The following is a 20,000-nucleotide window of genomic DNA, read 5'->3' as shown; positions in this document are numbered from 1 at the left end:
TACGATTACTATTGTTACTATTGTCATTACTACTACTACTACTACTACTACTACTACTACTACTACTACTACTACTACTACTACTACTACTACTACTACTACCACCACCACCACCACCACCACCACCACCACCACCACCACCACCACCACCACCACTACTTTAACTACATCACCATCACGACTATCATCATTATCATCACCACTACCACCACCACCACCACCACCAGCAGCACGATGAGAGGCACCAAGAGGAGAGACACGTGAAGCAATTATATCCAAAGTGTACAGTGCTGTGTTTACGTAAATTACAGATCCCTATATATATATATTAAACTCAGGCCTTACACTGGACTTCCTCTACCTCTTCTGTGCCCCCCTCTCCCTCTCTCCCACTCTCCCCTCCCTCTCCCTCTGCAGTTGACGCTCGGCTGAACTAATTAGGTAGCTGGCCCGCGTCGGGGTGAGGGATGGCACCATAAATAGTACGATATGGCACTGTAGCGGCCTGGGGAGGGTATGGCGGCGTGATGGTGGTGGTCTCTGGGCGTGATGCGGGCGGCGGACATATTGTGATATGGTGATAGTCCAGAAGTGACCTGAGGGTGTATAGTGTATGGTGTCTGGTGTGTGGTGCGTGTGTGGATGATGGTCATGTGGTGTCCTGGTGGTGTTATGAGGGTGGTTGATGCTCTTACGGTGCTGTGAGGGTGTATGTTGTTGTTGTTGTTGTTGTTGTGTTATGGGGAATGTATGGTGTTATGTGCTAGTATGAGGGATGTATGGTGTTATGGTGCGAGTATGAGGGATGTATGGTGTTGTTATGGTGCTGTTATAAGGGAATATGGTGTTATGGTGATGGTATTACAGGTGTGCGATGCAGTGGTGCTACAATGAGAGATCTATAGTGTTATGGAAGATTGTGATGCATAAATGGAAGATTATAGTGTCATTATGTGTTAAAAGGAGATAAGTGTATTAATATTAAAAGCTAGTGGTGTTTTTGTTGATGAGTCTGAAATATATATATGATTAAAATCGGCCACTGTGATTATGAAAATAGTTAAGTATAAAGAAAACGGAGATTAAAAGAAAATGGAACGAGGGTTTTTCAAGGGATGACTATATGAACTAACACCATCTGATATATAAAGTGAAAAATATTATGGTTGAAACTGGCGCCATGTGAGAGAGAGAGAGAGAGAGAGAGAGAGAGAGAGAGAGAGAGAGAGAGAGAGAGAGAGAGAGAGAGAGAGAGAGAGAGAGAGAGAGAGAGAGAGAGAGAGAGAGAGAGAGAGAGAGAGAGAGAGAGAGAGAGAGAGAGAGAGAGAGCCAGCAGGGACATCAATTTATCTCCCGTTCATGTAGCAAATAGTAAATAAAACAGATACATGGGAAATTAATTGCAGAAAAAAAATGTTCAGTAAAAAATCGCTTCATTTAAATTTCTGAATCCGATCGCTGTCTTAAAAAAAAAAAAAAAGTAGGTAAATGAAAAAAAGGAAGAAATTCTTATAAGATTATTTCAATACAATGAATTAGAGAAAAATATAAATAAGAAAATAAATGAAAAGAATAAATAAGTAAAATAAATAGGAATAAATAAATGTAGGAAGAAAAACAGTCTGACGAGTATTTTAACCCAATGATTTAGAAAAAAATGAATAAATGAATAATAATATAATAAAAAAAATAAATAAATGAAGGAAGAAAAACAGTCATAAGAATATTTTAACCCAATGAATAAAACGCAAGTGCACAAAAAAAAAAGAATTCATTACGGAAAATTAATGTATTGCAAAGATTCGCTATATTGTAAACTGTGTCTGATTGCAATTAGATATATATATATATATATATATATATATATATATATATATATATATATATATATATATATATATATATATATATATATATATATATATATATATATATATATGAAAAAAAAAAAATAAGTGCACGAATATTTCACCGCCGCTTCATTATCAATACGGCAAGAGTCTGCACAGCTAATGAGAAAGTAAATAATGAAACAACAAAAAGGTAAAAGAAAAAAAAAAAACGAAATTGTAAATAAAATAAACATTCACCATTTCACTGGATGATTAACAGCACACTTTTTATCACATCAGAAAAAAAACTGATCTCTCTCTCTCTCTCTCTCTCTCTCTCTCTCTCTCTCTCTCTCTCTCTCTCTCTCTCTCTCTCTCTCTCTCTCTCTCTCTCTCTCGATATAAAAACACTTCTCTTCCTCCATATCAACAAAAAACACTGATTCTCTCTCTCTCTCTCTCTCTCTCTCTCTCTCTCTCTCTCTCTCTCTCTCTCTCTCTCTCTCTCTCTCTCTCTCTCTCTCTCTCTCTCTCTCACACCGGGAATATGTTAATCGGGTTCCCCTTCCTGCACCTATTAAATCGTCCACACATCCGTCGCTCATTGTGGTGGGCCCGTCAGGGAGCATGAGCGTCTCCCCCGCCAATCACAGGCCGAGGGGTCCCTACAAAGGCCCCGTAATGAGCATAGCCACTCCTCTCAATAAGCATATTTTTCCCAGCCTCTCCACTCATCCAGCATATTTCGCCTCGTCATCTGAGCCTTCCTTGCTTTATAAAACGGTGATTTTTCTTCCTTCTCCTCCTCCTCCTCCTCCTCTTTCTGATTCTGCTCTTCCTCCTCTTTTCCTCTCCTTCCTGTTTTTCCTCTCTTTTCGTCTCTTTTCTCTTCCTTCTTTTTCAGTCAATTATTTATTGTTCATATTAATTTGTTTTATATTAATATGTCTTACAGTCATTTATCTTTTTTCTCTGTCTTATTAATCGTTTTTACATTCCTCTCTCTCTCTCTCTCTCTCTCTCTCTCTCTCTCTCTCTCTCTCTCTCTCTCTCTCTCTCTCTCTCTCTCTCTCTCTCTCTCTCTCTCTCTCTCTCTCTCTTTTAATTCAACGACAATCACTTACTAGTTCTCCTGTTTCACTATCATTCATCGAAATAAATACGTGTTACAATTTTACTGCTTCACAATTCTCAGATAATAATTTAGTTCTCTTAAGATCCTCACTCTCCTTCGTCTGCAGTATTCTCTCTCTCTCTCTCTCTCTCTCTCTCTCTCTCTCTCTCTCTCTCTCTCTCTCTCTCTCTCTCTCTTTAAAATCTGTAATCGACTTGTTCATTATTTTCCTAATAGTAGTTATTCATGTTATATAAAATATCTTTGAATATACAGAAACTAACGTACGAATATATATACGTAAAGAAATTAAAAAGAAGGGAAGAAGGAATGAATATACACAACCACTGAGCTAGAGGAGAAAGAAGAAAGGTAAGGATACGTTTAGATAAAAGAGAGAGAGAGAGAGAGAGAGAGAGAGAGAGAGAGAGAGAGAGAGAGAGAGAGAGAGAGAGAGAGAGAGAGAGAGAGAGAGAGAGGCGCAGCTTTGAAATAAATGACACAAGACAGTGATAATTTTTAACTCAAGAACAACACCTCCTTTTTGTAACTGCATTTTATCTTATTTCGTTATTTTATTCTCTACGTGTATAAAGTTTAAAGGTTGTCATAATTTATAGCTAAAGCTTTATTTCTGCATTTTCTTGCTATTTCACTATTTTATCCCTTATGTATTAGATAAAGAAAAGAGAGACAGAGATAAGAGAGACAAGAGAGAGACAGAGATAGAGATGTGCAATATTAAAGAGAGAGAGAGAGAGAGAGAGAGAGAGAGAGAGAGAGAGAGAGAGAGAGAGAGAGAGAGAGAGAGAGAGAGAGAGAGAGAGAGAGAGAGAGAGACATAGAAACGTGCAGTATTACACACACACACACACACACACACACACACACACACACACACACACACACACACACACACACACACACACACACACACACACACACACACACACACACACACACACACACACACACACACACACACACACACACACACCAAGACAAACACACACACACACACACACACACACACACAGAGAAGAGACAGAGAGACAGCACACCACTCACCCGTCCAAGAGCATCTCCCCGTTGTCTCTCTCCCAGTAGTTGACGGCTCGCGGGTAAGCTTCAACGTGGCATTCAATCTCTACGTTCTTCCCGATGGGCGAGCCGATCAGCTGGTTGTCCGCTTTCACTACGGGCGAGACTGTGGGGAGAGAGAGGCGTGGGTTTAGTAGTGGGTGCGTGGGCGTGATGGGAAGGTGATGGTGATGGGAGTGCTTGGGAGTTTTCAGATTTCTTGGGATGTTGTATGGTGTGGTAGGTGTAGGTGGGAGAGAGAGAGAGAGAGAGAGAGAGAGAGAGAGAGAGAGAGAGAGAGAGAGAGAGAGAGAGAGAGAGAGAGAGAGAGAGAGAGAGAGAGAGAGAGAGAGAGTTGCAGCAAAGGGAGAGAATGTAGTGCGAGGGAAAGGAATGCAGGAGGATAGACTTCGTGCAATACCAACTACCCTTCCCCCAAACACACACACACACACACACACACACACACACACACACACACACACACACACACACACACACACACACACACACACACACACACACACACACACACACACACACACACACACACACACTCACAGTTAACGTTGACGATGATGCGTTTGCTGATAGAGGGCGGCACTTTGTTACTGGCGATACACAGGTAGGCGCCCATCTGCTTCCTCGACACGCTCTCCAGGGTGAGATTGTTGCCAGGTACTGACTCCACTTCTGCCGGAAAGAAGGAAGAGATAGGGCGGTGAATACAGAGATATATAGAGAGAGGTGAATTTGATAGGGCGGTGAATACACAGGAATAGAGGGGTCAAGTTGATATTGCGTTGAATACATAGGGAGATATAGAGAGGTCAACTTGATAGGGCGGTGAATACACAGGAATAGAGGGGTCAAGTTGATGTAGCGTTGAATACACAGGGAGATATAGAGAGGTCAACTTGATAGGGCGGTGAATACACAGGAATAGAGGGGTCAAGTTGATGTTGCGTTGAATACACAGAGATATAGAGAGTTCAACTTGATAGGGCGGTGAATACACAGGAATAGAGAGGTCAAGTTGATGTAGCGTTGAATACACAGGGAGATATAGGGACGTCAACTTGATAGGGCGGTGAATGCACAGGAATAGAGGGGTCAAGTTGATGTAACGTTGAATGCACAGAGATATAGAGAGGTCAACTTGATAGGGCGGTGAATGGACAAGGATATAAATAGAGGTGAACTTAGTCTACGTATACTCCACCATACTCCTCCTCTTTAAGAATAGGAGAGAAATGAAATAAAATACCTCATTGATTGATTGATTTCTTTTAGGTAAGGAGAGTTCTGTCCAAAGGCAACAAAAAAAAACTAGATACATAGGTCAACTTAGTCCATTCCCATACGCTACTTGAATTAAAACACGAAGAGAAATTAAATGTCTGATTGACTGATCAATTTTTTTTTATGTAAGAAGGTTCTGGGTAAGAAAAAAAAAAACTCACTGAAACTGCTAATCTCTTTGAAAGTCGGAATTCAAGTTTAAAATCGCGTTGAGTGTCTTGAAATCTGAATCTGAATATCCTGTAAGAGTTTAAGTCATAAGAAATTAGGAAATGCAGAAACAGGCAGGGAGTTTCAGAGCTTGCCAATAGAAGGGGTGAAAGACTGAGAATACTGGTTTAAGTCATAAGAAGTTAGGAAATGCTGAATCAGGCAAGGTGTTCCAGAGCTTGCCAGTAAAAGGAGTGAAAGGCTGAGAATACTGGCTAACCTTTACAGTAGGCTGGTGAACAGAACAGAGGTGAGCTAAAGTAGAAAGTCTTGTGCAGGAAGAAGGAAGGGAAACGTTCAGTTAGAAAGGTCAGAAGAGCAGTTGACGTAAAAGTAGCGATAAAGAATAGCAAGAGGTGCAACTTTGCGGCGATGAGAGAGAGAGAGAGAGAGAGAGAGAGAGAGAGAGAGAGAGAGAGAGAGAGAGAGAGAGAGAGAGAGAGAGAGAGAGAGAGAGAGAGAGAGAGAGAGAGAGAGAGAGAGAGAGAGAGAGAGAGAGAGAGAGAGAGAGTTGATTGATTAATTTATGTTCGTATTCTTAAACACATTTTTTTCTTTCTCTCTGATCAGGACTACTTTCAAGGGCCACAGAGATGATTAGTTTGGTTCCCTTAATTTTTTTCCCTCTTGGACTAGAACCTGTTAAAAGTAGTCGAAGTGAGACGCCGAAAAACTTGAGAACACCGTCATTAAATCTGCTGCGACTTTTCAACCATAATCAAGTATTGTGGTGCACGTTTGGAGTATAATTTTAAAAGACATAACTGGAAACAAAAGGAATGATCGAGTAGTTGCAATGTTCTTGTGACTGTGGCTTTATTTATGCTCACTCAGATGTCACTCAGATGAAGTTATATTGTCATTATTATTTTTATGTAAGAGGGGCTCTGGCCAAGGGCTACAAAAAAAAAAAAACTTTGAGATGACAGTCCCTTAAAGAAAAATCAAAAGGGTTATTCAGAATTCGAAGAGAGGTATCTTGAAACCTCACTCTTCAAGGAATTCAAGTCATAGGTAGGGGAAATACAGACGCAGGCAGGGAGTTCCAGAGATTACCGGTAAAAGAGATGAAAAATTGAGAATACTACTTAACTTGCATTAAGGAGCTGGACAGAATAGGGTTAAATGGTTGTAAGACAACACAACAACGAGATCGTATGCTGGAATTACAAGTTTCAGAGACAGAAAATGAAGGAAAGAAAAGGATTTGAGGAAACAGAGGTAAGGGGACATGGAAAAATGGAGGGAGGATAAGGAGTAAGGGGATTTAGGTGATGGGGGAAGTGGGTGAGTTGGGGAGTGCATGTAACGGGTGGGGAGATGAAGGTGAAGGGCGGGGGAGGGGGAGAGAAGGAGAGGTGCTGAGAAATGGAGGTGGAGGATAATGGAGGTGTGGGTGATGGAGGAGAGGGAGAGAGAGGAATGAAGGAAAGAGAAAGGCGGCGAAATGAAGGATGAGAGAGAGAGAGAGAGAGAGAGAGAGAGAGAGAGAGAGAGAGAGAGAGAGAGAGAGAGAGAGAGAGAGAGAGAGAGAGAGAGAGATTTAGAAATGGTGGAGGATATAGAGGGAAAGAATGAGAGATGTGGAGGCGAAATGAGAAGCATAAAGAAGAGGGAAGGAGAGGAAAGGTTAGGAGAGGGAGAGAGAGAGAGAAAGAGAGGCAGAGAGAAGGAGGGAGAGGGAGAGAGGGAGGGAAAATGAAGTGTGGATGGGAGGTAACATAAGAGAGAGGGAAAAAAAACAACATTAAGGTATATGGAGATGAAATGAGGGATGAGGAGAGGAAGAATAAAGAGAGACAGGGAAAAAAAAAACATGAAAAGGGGCAGGAATGAGGAGGAAAAACAGGGTAGCAACTGAGATGAGAGAGGAGAGGGGGAAAAAAAGATGGAGTAAAGTAGAGTTATGGAGGAAACTGAGAAGGGAAGGTAATGCGAGAATGAGATATGAAGGGAAACCAGAGAGGGAGGAAAGGAGGGAGGAAGGGAAGGAGGAAATGTAATGTAGGAGGAAAAATATGATGTGACAGGGAGATAAAATGTGTAAAAAAAGGAAGTAAAATGAAGCAAAATTACCTGTGACATGATTAAAAGAATGAGAGAGAGAGAGAGAGAGAGAGAGAGAGAGAGAGAGAGAGAGAGAGAGAGAGAGAGAGAGAGAGAGAGAGAGAGAGAGAGAGAGAGAGAGAGATAGTAATTAATCTTCATAAGTGAGTCACATTTACTTTAGTACAACATTCATCTCTCAAATTTTCCCCCTCACCTCACCCTCAACAGCAACAACAACAACAACAACAACAACACACACACACACACACACACACACACACACACACACACACACACACACACACACACACACACACACACACACACACACACACACACACACACACACACACACACACACACACACACACAGACAAGCATCCCTCAACACACTTATATTAATCCTCCCTCTCCTTCCCCCTTCTTATCCTTCTGAGTTGCATCCTTCTGTCTTTCTTACCTTTGGACACGTCTCTGGGGGGTGATCTTAAAGTAATACGACGGCCATCCTCTCTCTTCCACTTAATCTCAGGTCGTGGTAAGCCCTCAGCCACGCAGCGCAGGGTTACACTCTCCCCTTCATTCACGGTGGTATCTGAAGATGTCTGCTCGTTGATAATATCCGGGGGCACTGCGGAAGGTGAGTAACATGGGATATTAGTAATCTAGAATGCCACCTGATGCTCGGCTGTAAGGGATAGGACAGAGGAGTCGGCGGGGTTCAGGTGGGTCACGGGGGTAGGTTACTGGTAGGTGGGTATAATAGGGGGATTCAGGGTTACAGGGATGCAGGGAGGGTTAGGTGGTCAGGGGCAGGGTACAGGTGGGCTCTGTTTGGACACCTGAGTTATTTATTTGTGCTGGGGTGTGACTTTGGAGAATGGATGTCCTTGTTTGTTTGTGGCGTGTGTTGTAGTGGATAACAGATTGTTGTAGGTGGGTGCTGGTGTTGGTGTGTGTGTGTGTGTGTGTGTGTGTGTGTGTGTGTGTGTGTGTGTGTGTGTGTGTGTGTGTACTGGTGTTCCGTAGGAGGAGGGATGTTGCAAGACTTCTTTGTTACTGTAGTAGGCTCAGCGTTATCTTGCACTGCCAATGACATTTACATAACTCTAACCAGTGCCAATAAAAAAAGCTTCACTGAATACTCGATCACCTCTGTTGTGTTGCCTTGCAGTCCAAGTAACACTAAGTAATTTTACCAAACAAAAACTTAAGATGCATTAAAAACCTTTACTGAATATTGGATTATTTCTGTTGTGTTAACTTGCAAAATTATAATGTAAATATCCACGGTGCCATTTTAGCGAGGCGAGAAGAAGCCTTGACAGTCACGGGCTTAATAACACAGTGAAGGGGTGCCGCGCTGGATCGTGTGCTGGGCTGTGGTCACCCTATCGCTGCCTCTGTATGTGGAGCACAGTCACCAGTTACTTTATCCACCTTCACGTTCTCAATCACAGTTCTTTTCTCCTCTACGTTCCCAGTCTTATTTCACGTTCCCAGTCACAATTCTTTTCCCTTTCCTTTATGTTCCCAGCCATAGCTCCATCCTCTCTCCGCCTTTACGTTCCCAGTCACAGTTCCTCTCTCCTTTACGTTCCCAGTCACAGTTCCTCTCTCCTTTACGTTCCCAGTCACAGTTCCTCTCTATGTTCCCAGTCACAGTTCCTCTCTCCTTTACGTTCCCAGTCACAGTTCCTCTCTATGTTCCCAGTCACAGTTCCTCTCTCCTTTACGTTCTCAGTCACAGTTCCTCTCCTCTTTTACGTTCCCAGTCACAGTTCCTCTCTCCTTTACGTTCCCAGTCACAGTTCCTCTCTCCTTTACGTTCCCAGTCACAGTTCCTCTCTCCTTTACGTTCCCAGTCACAGTTCCTCTCTCCTTTACGTTCCCAGTCACAGTTCCTCTCCCCTTTACGTTCCCAGTCACAGTTCCTCTCCTTTACGTTCCCAGTCACAGTTCCTCTCTCCTTTACGTTCTCAGTCACAGTTCCTCTCTGTTCCCAGTCACAGTTCCTCTCTCCTTTACGTTCTCAGTCACAGTTCCTCTCCTCTTTACGTTCCCAGTCACAGTTCCTCTCTATGTTCCCAGTCACAGTTCCTCTCTCCTTTACGTTCCCAGTCACAGTTCCTCTCTCCTTTACGTTCCCAGTCACAGTTCCTCTCTCCTTTACGTTCCCAGTCACAGTTCCTCTCTCCTTTACGTTCTCAGTCACAATTCCTCTCTCTTTTACGTTCCCAGTCACAGTTCCTCTCTCCTTTACGTTCTCAGTCACAATTCCTCTCTCCTTTACGTTCCCAGTCACAGTTCCTCTCTCCTTTACGTTCCCAGTCACAGTTCCTCTCTATGTTCCCAGTCACAGTTCCTCTCTCCTTTACGTTCCCAGTCACAGTTCCTCTCTCCTTTACGTTCCCAGTCACAGTTCCTCTCTCCTTTACGTTCCCAGTCACAGTTTCTCTCTCCTTTACGTTCTCAGTCACAATTCCTCTTTCCTTTATGTTCCCAGTCACAGTTCCTCTCTACGTTCCCAGTCACAGTTCCTCTCTCCTTTACGTTCCCAGTCACAGTTCCTCTCTCCTTTACGTTCCCAGTCACAGTTCCTCTCTCCTTTACGTTCCCAGTCACAGTTCCTCTCTCCTTTACGTTCCCAGTCACAGTTCCTCTCTATGTTCCCAGTCACAGTTCCTCTCTCCTTTACGTTCCCAGTCACAGTTCCTCACTCCTTTACGTTCTCAGTCACAATTCCTCTCTCCTTTACGTTCCCAGTCACAGTTCCTCTCTCCTTTACGTTCCCAGTCACAGTTCCTCTCTCCTTTACGTTCCCAGTCACAGTTCCTCTCTCCTTTACGTTCTCAGTCACAATTTCTCTCTCCTTTACGTTCCCACTCACAGTTGAAGGTTAATAATGAGGCGAAAAACGCAATATTTTCTCTTCCCAGCAGCCTGCATGAGTCCAGTGCAGGACAAGGCTTCCTAGAGCTGATGTATGGGATGAGTGGATGTGACGGATGGCGGTAAGGGTGAGTGGGTGATGAGGGCAGGATGGATGGATCGTGTGTATGAATGAGTGGAGGAAGAGGACTAAGTGAGGCTGAAAAAGCTTGTGTACGAGGTGATGTAAGAAATGAGGAGCGGACAAGCGAGGGGCAGGCAGTGTACCTCGCCAACACAGCTTAACTCTTTCACTCTTGCAGATTCTTTTCCCCATAATGCCTCACGATTTCCCAGATGCTTATTTTTGTAGTAGAGTATGTTAGATAGCATGTAGGCTAGAAAATACAAAATTAATCTTGTATTCTCTCTCTTACTCCATCTGTCCATGCCAAAAAGATCCTTCAATTTTGGATTACCATTTTTGACCTTTCTTTAGGGACTGGCATTCTCTGGGTATTTTTTTTCGCCTATTTTTCCTTGGTCAGTGTCCTTCATGCATAAAAAATCAGTATAAAGGAGAATGAGTAAAAGGATGCAGGATATGTGGGGTATTCCTTACGAAACGAGACTGAAGCTATTAAATTTGATTTCCTTAGAGAGACGTAAGTTAAGAGGGGACCTAGTAGAAGTCTTTAAGTGGTATAGGGGTTATAACAAGAGTGACGTAAACAAAATTCTCACGGTCAGTAATCAGGACAGAACAAGCAATAATGAGTTCAAGCTTGAGAAATTTAGGTTCAACAAAGAGATAGGAAAGAATTAATTATCATAAAGAGTGGTAGATAAATTGAACGGACTCAGTAATCTCTGGTTGTTAGTGCTGAGTCATTATGAAGCTTTAAAAGAAGATCAGACAAATTTATGAATGAGGATGATAGTGGAAGTAGGTAATTATGTTTCTTAGAAGGACTGCCACGTGTAGGCCTGATTGCTTCTTGCAGCTTACCTTATTTTCTTATGTTCTTATGTTCTTATTAAAAGTAAAAAAATATACTAACATATTTTTATACTGTTCTGAATGTTACCAAAAGACGTTCATACAAACGAAAGGGTTGTCGAATAGTTACGTCACAGCTTCTTAGCTTACCTTCCATATCTGTACCTGTTTGCATACGTTTCATGTCTGTACCTTTTACCTTACGTTCCATATCTGTACCTATTTGCTTACGTTTCATATCTATACCTGTTTGCTTACGTTTCATATATGTACCTGTTTGCTTACGTTTCATATCTATACCTGTTAGCTTACGTTCTATATGTACCTGTTTGCTTACGTTCCATATCTGTACCTGTCCACCACTACATGGAAAGGGATCGCAGTGTGACTGGATACGAAGCACAAATTGTCTCCTGCTGGGACACGCACCTGGTTTTCTTGGCTGCGAGTCAAGAAGGTTAACCGTAAGCCAGCCAGCCAAGCAGTTATGAGACTTTAACCCTTTTACTGCTGCGCTCACCCTTTGTTAATATTCACGGTTCTGTAAAATATGATCTGCGCGAACTCATGGGAAAGAAGAAGAAAAAAGTGATACAACAAGAGTCTTTCTTTGTCTTTTCTTGTCTACAGAAGTACGTTGCTGCAATACGGAGGTAAGTGTCTAAAAAGCTGAGTGATTATAGGAAGAATTGTCTAACATTGAATATGTTGCATGCTTTAGCTGAGACACAGTTCAGCAATGCATATATTTACTTCATAATGAAACAAAAAAACTCTCGTCACAATTGAATAAAAAGACATTAGACAGTTAGGAGTTTCTTAAAATTTCCAGCTGCATTTTTCTTCTATCTGATTATCATTCTTGTTTTCAGCGCCACAATATCCCTGCTTTATTATTTTTTTCCTGCTGGAGTTGAACATGGCAATCCTTCTTCAAAGGCATAACTGAGAACCTCTGCCATTTAATATGACTGCCAGCATGGGGTACACTGAAAACCTTTGTTACTGAAAGGGGGACATTGGAAATCCGACACCTAAGGGAACACCAGAAACTTAACCTAATCTAACCTAACCTTGGTAAGATGAGGAGACACTAAAACCTTTGTTACTTTAAGGGGACGACTGAAACTTGTCATTTAAAGGAGACCAAAAGTTTAACTTGAAAACTTAACTTATTCTAACCTAACTTTACCTAACCTTAGTTATATGAGGGGACAATAAAAACCTTTGTTAATTTAAAGGGAGATCGAAAATCTGTCATTTACGAAGGCGCTAAAAACTTAACCTAAGTAATATAAGAAGACTAAAAACTTTTGCTACTGTTAGGGAACAATTAAAACCTAACCTAACGAAGACACTGAAAGCATCTATACGTTAAAAACCTAACCTAACCTGACTTAACCTAACCTAACCTAACCTAACCTAACCTAACCTAACCTAACCTAACCTGACTTAACCTAACCTAACCTAACCTAACCTAACCTAACCTAACCTGACTTAACCTAACCTAACCTAACCTAACCTAACCTAACCTTACCTAACCTAACCTAACCTAACCTAACCTTAATGATATAAAGACACACTTCAAACCTTTGTCACTTTAGGGAAACCGTTAAAACCAAACCTAACGAAGCTCTAAAGGGAACACTAAGAATCTAACCTAACTTAACGTAACCTAACCTGACCTTAATTATATAAAGAGACGATAAAAACCTTTGTTACTTTAAAGGAACGATTAAAACCTAAACTAACGAGAACACTGAAAACATCTATTACTTTAAGGGAACACAAGATTGCTCATTTAAAACCCTTTCACTGCGATACAAAACAATTAACAACACCAGAAGTAATGCGTGAAGTCTTTAGAAGCACCTACAAAAAGAAAAAAAAAATAATAGACTTAACAATTTCTCCCCAGTTTAAAGATTGGAGAGGGCTATAGAACAAATAAAGATGTCTCACAGTGATTAGTAATTGGGGAAAGATACACCAAATAACAATCAAATGGTTTAAAGGAACACTGAGAACCTTCGTCATTTAGTAAGGAATAATTTTACCCCGCCGCGAAGGGAGATAAGGACACGGTATTGATTCTCCGTGTACTGCTGAGTGGCACGCGGGTGGAGTCACTCACTGCAGGCTTGGGACTTAAGACACAGGCACATTATCTTCAAGGAGTAATATTGGATGTCTTGGAAATGTGTGGCTGCCAGGAGGGGGAGCAGGAGGAGGAGGAGGAGGAGGAGGAGGAGGAGGAGGAGGAGGAGGAGGAGGAGGAGGGGGGAATGGGGTGGTCGGGAGGCAGGACGTATTGAAGTGGCAGGGGAAGGAGAGAGAAAACAAGAAGACAAGACTATAAATAATGAAAGTACGAGAAACAGAACTGGAAGAAGGTGAAAACTAGGAAAAGCAGAAGAAGGAAGAGAGAGATGATAAGACAGGAGGGAGGAAAGGAGAAGGTAGGGACAAGACATATTGAAGAAGGAAGGATAGAAGAGAGAAAACAAGAAGATAATGAAAGTACGAGAAACAGAGGTGGAGAAAGGTGAAAACTAAGAAAAGGAGAGGAAGAAGGAGAAGGATGATAAGACAAGGGAAAAGAAGGAGAAGGCGGGGGGAAGAACGTATTGAAGTAGGAATGGTAGAAGAGAGGAAACAAGATTAGATAGTGAAAGTATGAGAAACAGAGGAGAAAGGTGAAAACTAGGAAAATGAGGAGGAGGAAGAGGAGGAGGAGGAGGAGGAGGAGGAGGAGGAGGAGGAGGAGGAGGAGGAGGAGGAGGAGGAGGAGGAGGAGGATGATGATAAGACAAGGGAAGAGAAGAAGGCGGGGGCAAGACGTATTGAAGTAGGAAGAGTAGAAGAGAGAAAACAAAACTAGATAGTGAAAGAATGAGAAACATAGAGAAAAGAGGATAAGACGAGAAGGAGGAACAGTGGGAGGAAAAGAGAAGAGGGATAATAAGACAGAAGGAGGGAAGGAAACAATAAAGAAGATATAGAAGCGAATTTACAGGTAATAATATAACGTAAATAGACCATTAGAGAGAGAGAGAGAGAGAGAGAGAGAGAGAGAGAGAGAGAGAGAGAGAGAGAGAGAGAGAGAGAGAGAGAGTAAATCAACATAATCGATAAACAAAAATAAAAGCAATAAACATAAAGAAAGATAGAGAGAGAGAAAAAAAAAATAGTAATTAGGAACACAGACTGTAATGAAGGCGGAGAGGGATGTAGCAGATAGAGAGAGGGAGAGAGGGAAAAAATGGAAGGATGGAGGGAGGGGAGAGATAAGGGAAGAGAGGGAAGAAATTGTTAACTACACTATTATTATTTTTTTTTCTTCAGGGGGACGTTTCTCTCCCTTGCAGTTTATGGCGTAAATCTGATTGCTATTATCTTCGTCACTTTCTACTGGCGGTGGTGGTGGTGGTGGTGGTGGTGGTGGTAGTGTTTCATCATCATCATGTTCCTTGTGTTGTTTCTTGTCTCATTATCATCTCCCTTCTATCTTTCTTCAGCCATCTTCCTTCTTACTTTTATTGCCCTTCTCACCCCCTTTAATTAATATCAATTTTGTACCCTTCCTCCTCCTCCTCCTCCTCCTCCTCTTCTTCCTCCTGCTTCTCCTCCTTGTCTCGTCTTCTTCTTCCTCCTCCTTCACGTTCTTTCCTTCCTCGTCTTGTTCTTCTTTACATCGCCTTTCTCCTTGCATATTACTACATCCTCCTCCTCCTCCTCCTCCTCCTCCTCCTCCTCCTCCTCCTCCTCCTCTTCTTCTTTTCCTCGCTTTCTTCCTACTTTTCTTTCTTCGCCTTCCTTCCCGTTTACTATTGTATCCTCCTCCTCCTCCTCCTCCTCCTCCTCCTCCTCCTCCTCCTCCTCCTCCTCCTCCTCCTCCTCCTCCTCCTCCTTCTTATCTTCCCTCCTCCTCTTTCCCCTCCTATTACTACTGTTTCTTTTTCCTTCTCGTGTACTACTGCCTCCTCCTTCTCCTCCTCCTCCTCCTCCTCCTCCTCCTCCTCTTCCTCCTCCTTGCAGTGCTGCCAGGGCTATTCGTGGCGGACAGGCCTATTAAGATAACAGTGTAGCCCTCTTTGATAAGTAATGTAGCAGCGCCTGGGGATTGGTAACACTGGGGGACGCTGGTGACATGCTCGTGGGGTTGGCAACGCTGCTCTCCTCATGGCCATTCCTACCTGAGGGAAATTGGTGGTCAGGTGCGAATTACTCAGGTGAGGAGGGCGCCGTTGCAGGTGTGATTACTTAATTGGTATTTCATTGGCATGTGTCTTTTATATTTTTGTGTGCATTTGTTAAGATGTTTTGCTGTCTGTCTGTCTGTCTGTATGTATGTATGTATGTATGTATGTTTGTCTGTTTGTCTATCTGTCTGTCTGTCCGTCTGTCTCTGTTTCTTTGTTCTCTCTCTCTCTCTCTCTCTCTCTCTCTCTCTCTCTCTCTCTCTCTCTCTCTCTCTCTCTCTCTCTCTCTCTCTCTCTCTCTCTCTCAGGAACGTAATCTTTTTTCTTTTAGTTGATGATTTAGTTTATATTTTCGTGCGTGTTTATGACTTAGAAAGTTTTTTATATCTTTTGTCTTGTTTCATGTTCTAAGGAAGTTTATAATCTTAATTTTATTACGTAAAGATTTTGTTGTATTTTCTGAGATTGCATTATGTACATTTTTTTGTTTTTTATCTCTTGTGTACCCATGTTTCTTTGTTTCACAGTCAAAGACACATTCATATATATTCCTTTTGCTTAAATAAATACACAGAAAATTTTGATCAGTGTGGTCTTTTATTTGTTTATTTATTAATTCTTCAATTTTTTTATTCATATTAATATTCAGTTTTTACCAATTTATTTATTTCATTTAATGTTTATGTATATATTATATATATATTTTTTTGTGTGTGATGTTACAAAGCGTATACGTATAACTGTGCAGATGGAAATGAGATGCTTTGTGTTTAACCCTTTCACTGCGATATGCAACAATTGACAGTGCCAGAAGTAATGTATGAAATCTTTATAAGGACCTACATAGAAAACGGGGAATAAAAGAATATATTTAACCAATTCTGACCAGTGTAGTGTTAGGAAGTGGCTGTAGAACAAGAAACAATGTCAGAGTGGTTAGTAATTAAGGAAATTTTAAGGAAAGATGTGTCAAATACAAGTGAAAGGGTTAATTTGCCAAAGAACATCCTCATATTTTCCTCTCATTTAAATATTTATTACGCAATCAGCATCTTATAATACAGTTATTTTTTATTCGTTTATTTTTTATTTCTCATCTATTTTTTCTTTTTTTAGTCCACGTGGATAGTTTTCATAAGGGACGTCTATGTTTTCCCTTTTACTTTTATATTCATTCCTCGTCTCCTTAAGCAAACAGCGTCTTATGATATATTGATTTTACTGTCTGTTTTTTTACTCCTCCTTTTTTCGGTTTAAAATTTCAAACGAACGTCTCCATTCTCCTGTTACTCAAGTTTCCATCAGCAGGCACCGTTTTGCAATACATTTATTTCCCTACTTTTCTTTTGAAAGTGCGTATTTTTATTTATTGATTTATTTATTTATATTTTTTGTTATTTTGTAAGGAATCTGCCTGTATTTTTTGTCGCTCGTACTTCAATGTTTAGTTCTCATGTTTTCATCACTTCTTTATAATGCACTATTTTTTTTTAAGTCTCTCTCTCTCTCTCTCTCTCTCTCTCTCTCTCTCTCTCTCTCTCTCTCTCTCTCTCTCTCTCTCTCTCTCTCTCTCTCTCTCTCTCTCTCTCTCTCTCTCTCTCTCTCTCTCTCTCTCTCTTATAAGTATACTAAACGATTTTATTCCGTGTCATTTTCCAAGAAACACATATACCATATTTTCCCCTTTCTCTCATCAGGCACCATGTTATAATACAAGTACTCTAATTTCGGTACTCACTCTCTCTCTCTCTTCATCTTTTCTTTTTAACTATACTAAATAATGTTACACCCAAGGAACACGTATGTACATATTTTCCCCTTCAATATTTAGTACTCACGTTTCCCTGAGCAGGCGTCGTGATACATATTTTTCCCTGGGTGTTCTTATGCGTTGGCACGAGTGGAATGGATGGTTGGCGCCTCCACTGATACATGTGCCTGCGCCTTCCCCTCTGCACTAATATATGGCACAGTGAGGCCCCTCGCTCTGCTCTCACTCCGTACGTGTTGTTTTCAAGATTTACGCCGTGCTAGAGAGCGCTAATCAGGCTTTACCTCGCTATATTATCAGGTGCTCTCTCTCTCTCTCTCTCTCTCTCTCTCTCTCTCTCTCTCTCTCTCTCTCTCTCTCTCTCTCTCTCTCTCTCTCTCTCTCTCTCTCTCTCTCTCTCTCTCTCTCTCTCTCTCTATGTAGATCCACTTATGAATTAGTTATCCGCTGTGCTTGAAGTCTGAGTAATAACGTGATTCTTGTTTGCACCTTGTTCTTTATCCTCCATTCGCTTTAACCCAGTTGTCATCACGCGCAGGAATCACTTGCCGCTTCCGTTCTTATTAATGTCCCTCCAGGTAATTGTGAAGTACAGGTGTGATATATTACACCTGCACGCAGGAACTCTCTTACTATTTACCTTCACACTCACATTCCTTTTTGTAAGATATAAATTTATTGGTGTAGTTTTTAGTTTTTAGCCATGAATCATTTTTACAAAGGGAGGTGAAAGGAAAAAGACACAGCGTTCGATTTCTTGGCTCCATGTTTGGCTGTTTGGTGAAGATGCAGGTGTAACTAGGGGAGGTTACCGTGACTGGGAGATTAGGTGTGTTGGGTTCGATTCCTGTTTCACTGTCGGGTAACGGATCTCTTGGCTCCATGCTTGGCTGTCTGATGAAGGTACAAGTCTATAATAAGTTACCGTGACTGGAAGATCAGGTGAGTAGGGTTCAGTTCCTGTCTTACCGTCGAATACCAGGGATCTCTCAGGTGCTACTATTATTTTGTGTGGGTGTTATCTGTTAGCAGCCAATACACGTATATGTATATGTCGTTCCACCTCCTTGCTCTCCCTTCCCAGTTCTGTCTTTGGCCTCCTCCATGCTCTGTCTCCTTACCAAAGCTTCTCCGTAATTCTTCATGCTTGATACCTCATAATCATTTAGCAATCTCTTATTTATGATTGGTCACCACGCTCAACTCCAACCTGTGACGCGATGGTCGAGATTCCAACAAAATGTGGAGCAAAAATTACCCTTTCCACCTTAGATGTAACTTAATTTTCAGCAAAAAGGAAAATTATAAGTCAGTATTTAGTTCAGTAGGTATGGGGTTTTCAGGCCAATAAGATGATCAGGTACGTCTGGTCAAGGTCTTTCTTTTCATTATATTGTATATGTTATTGTCTTGTGTTGGATTTCTAAATTTCCTTTTTTCCTATTTACACGTGCGTTTTTTTTTTTTTTTAGTTTCATTCCAATATCTTTTCTTTCTTTTATTTTCAGATGAATTTCTTTGTGTGTTGTTTTCCTTTGACACATTCTTGTTTCTCGTAGATTTATTCCTGTTTTTTTTTTCCTTCTCATATGCATTCCTATTTTCACTTTACTTTTTCTTAGTTATTTCTTCGCACTGTTTTTTTTTTTTTTCTTCTTCTAAGCATTCCTGTTCTTTCCTTTCTCCTCTTAGATGCATTTCAGTTTTGTTTTCTCCCAAGATGCATTCCTGCGCTCTTTTCCCTGCTGGAATTTCTTAGAGACACTCCTACGTTCCGCTGTGTTTTCTTGCTCGGATTCCTTCATCCTCTTTAGTTCTCTTAGATAAAGTTCTGTTTATTTTTTTCTTAGTTTCATTCATGTTTCTTTTTCATAGATACTATCCTAATTTTCCCACAAGTATTCCTGCTTCTGTGTTTTCTTCTCAATTAATCAGCTATACAAAAAAAAAAAAAAAAAAAAAGAAAAGATTAATAAATATACTTGCCTTTGATATATTTGAAACCCTTCATAATAGAGAGATCGAGAACACATTCCTCGCACACAGTATCGCTTCTACAACAAACACTTGAGAAACTGGAGTAATTCAGGTGTGTGTGTATGTGTGTGTGTGTGTGTGTGTGTGTGTGTGTGTGTGTGTGTGTGTGTGTGTGTGTGTGTGTGTGTGTGTGTGTGTGTGTGTGTGTGTGTGTGTGTGTGTGTGTGTGTGTGTGTTCAAGGTGACCGTATATATTCAGACCTGTACATGGATAAATTGCATTCACACCTGAGCAAAGAGTGCGTGTTAAGGGAATTATAAAGCTTGAAATGAAACACCTGGGAAGAATAATAATGCAACGGACGTATACCTGGAGAGAGAGAGAGAGAGAGAGAGAGAGAGAGAGAGAGAGAGAGAGAGAGAGAGAGAGAGAGAGAGAGAGAGAGAGAGAGAGAGAGAGAGAGAGAGAGAGAGAGAGAGAGAGAGAGAGAGAGAGAGAGAGAGAGAGAGAGAGAATTGGGGCTTGTACAGTATAATCAAGAAGTAAAAATAAACAAAGATAAACATAAAGAGACAGAAAAATGGGAAATTG

The 20,000-nt window shown here is 41.2% G+C and overlaps 1 protein-coding gene across 2 annotated transcripts in view; it reads right to left on the bottom strand.

The window, feature by feature from the left end:
• The window catches only part of LOC135090667 (hemicentin-1-like), a 168,270-nt gene that overhangs the window by 17,426 nt on the left and 130,844 nt on the right, over positions 1-20,000 (bottom strand). For both annotated transcript variants that reach the window (XM_063987624.1, XM_063987623.1), the window contains 3 exons: positions 8,048-8,218; positions 4,588-4,719; positions 4,015-4,153 (listed from right to left, as the gene is read on the bottom strand). In XM_063987624.1, coding sequence (XP_063843694.1) covers positions 4,015-4,153; positions 4,588-4,719; positions 8,048-8,218 — 442 coding nt within the window. The remainder of the gene's footprint in view (positions 1-4,014; positions 4,154-4,587; positions 4,720-8,047; positions 8,219-20,000) is intronic.

Source organism: Scylla paramamosain, chromosome 35, assembly GCF_035594125.1.
Source record: "Scylla paramamosain isolate STU-SP2022 chromosome 35, ASM3559412v1, whole genome shotgun sequence".
NCBI classification, from domain to species: domain Eukaryota; kingdom Metazoa; phylum Arthropoda; class Malacostraca; order Decapoda; family Portunidae; genus Scylla; species Scylla paramamosain.
This window is presented reverse-complemented; position numbering and strand designations above follow the sequence as displayed.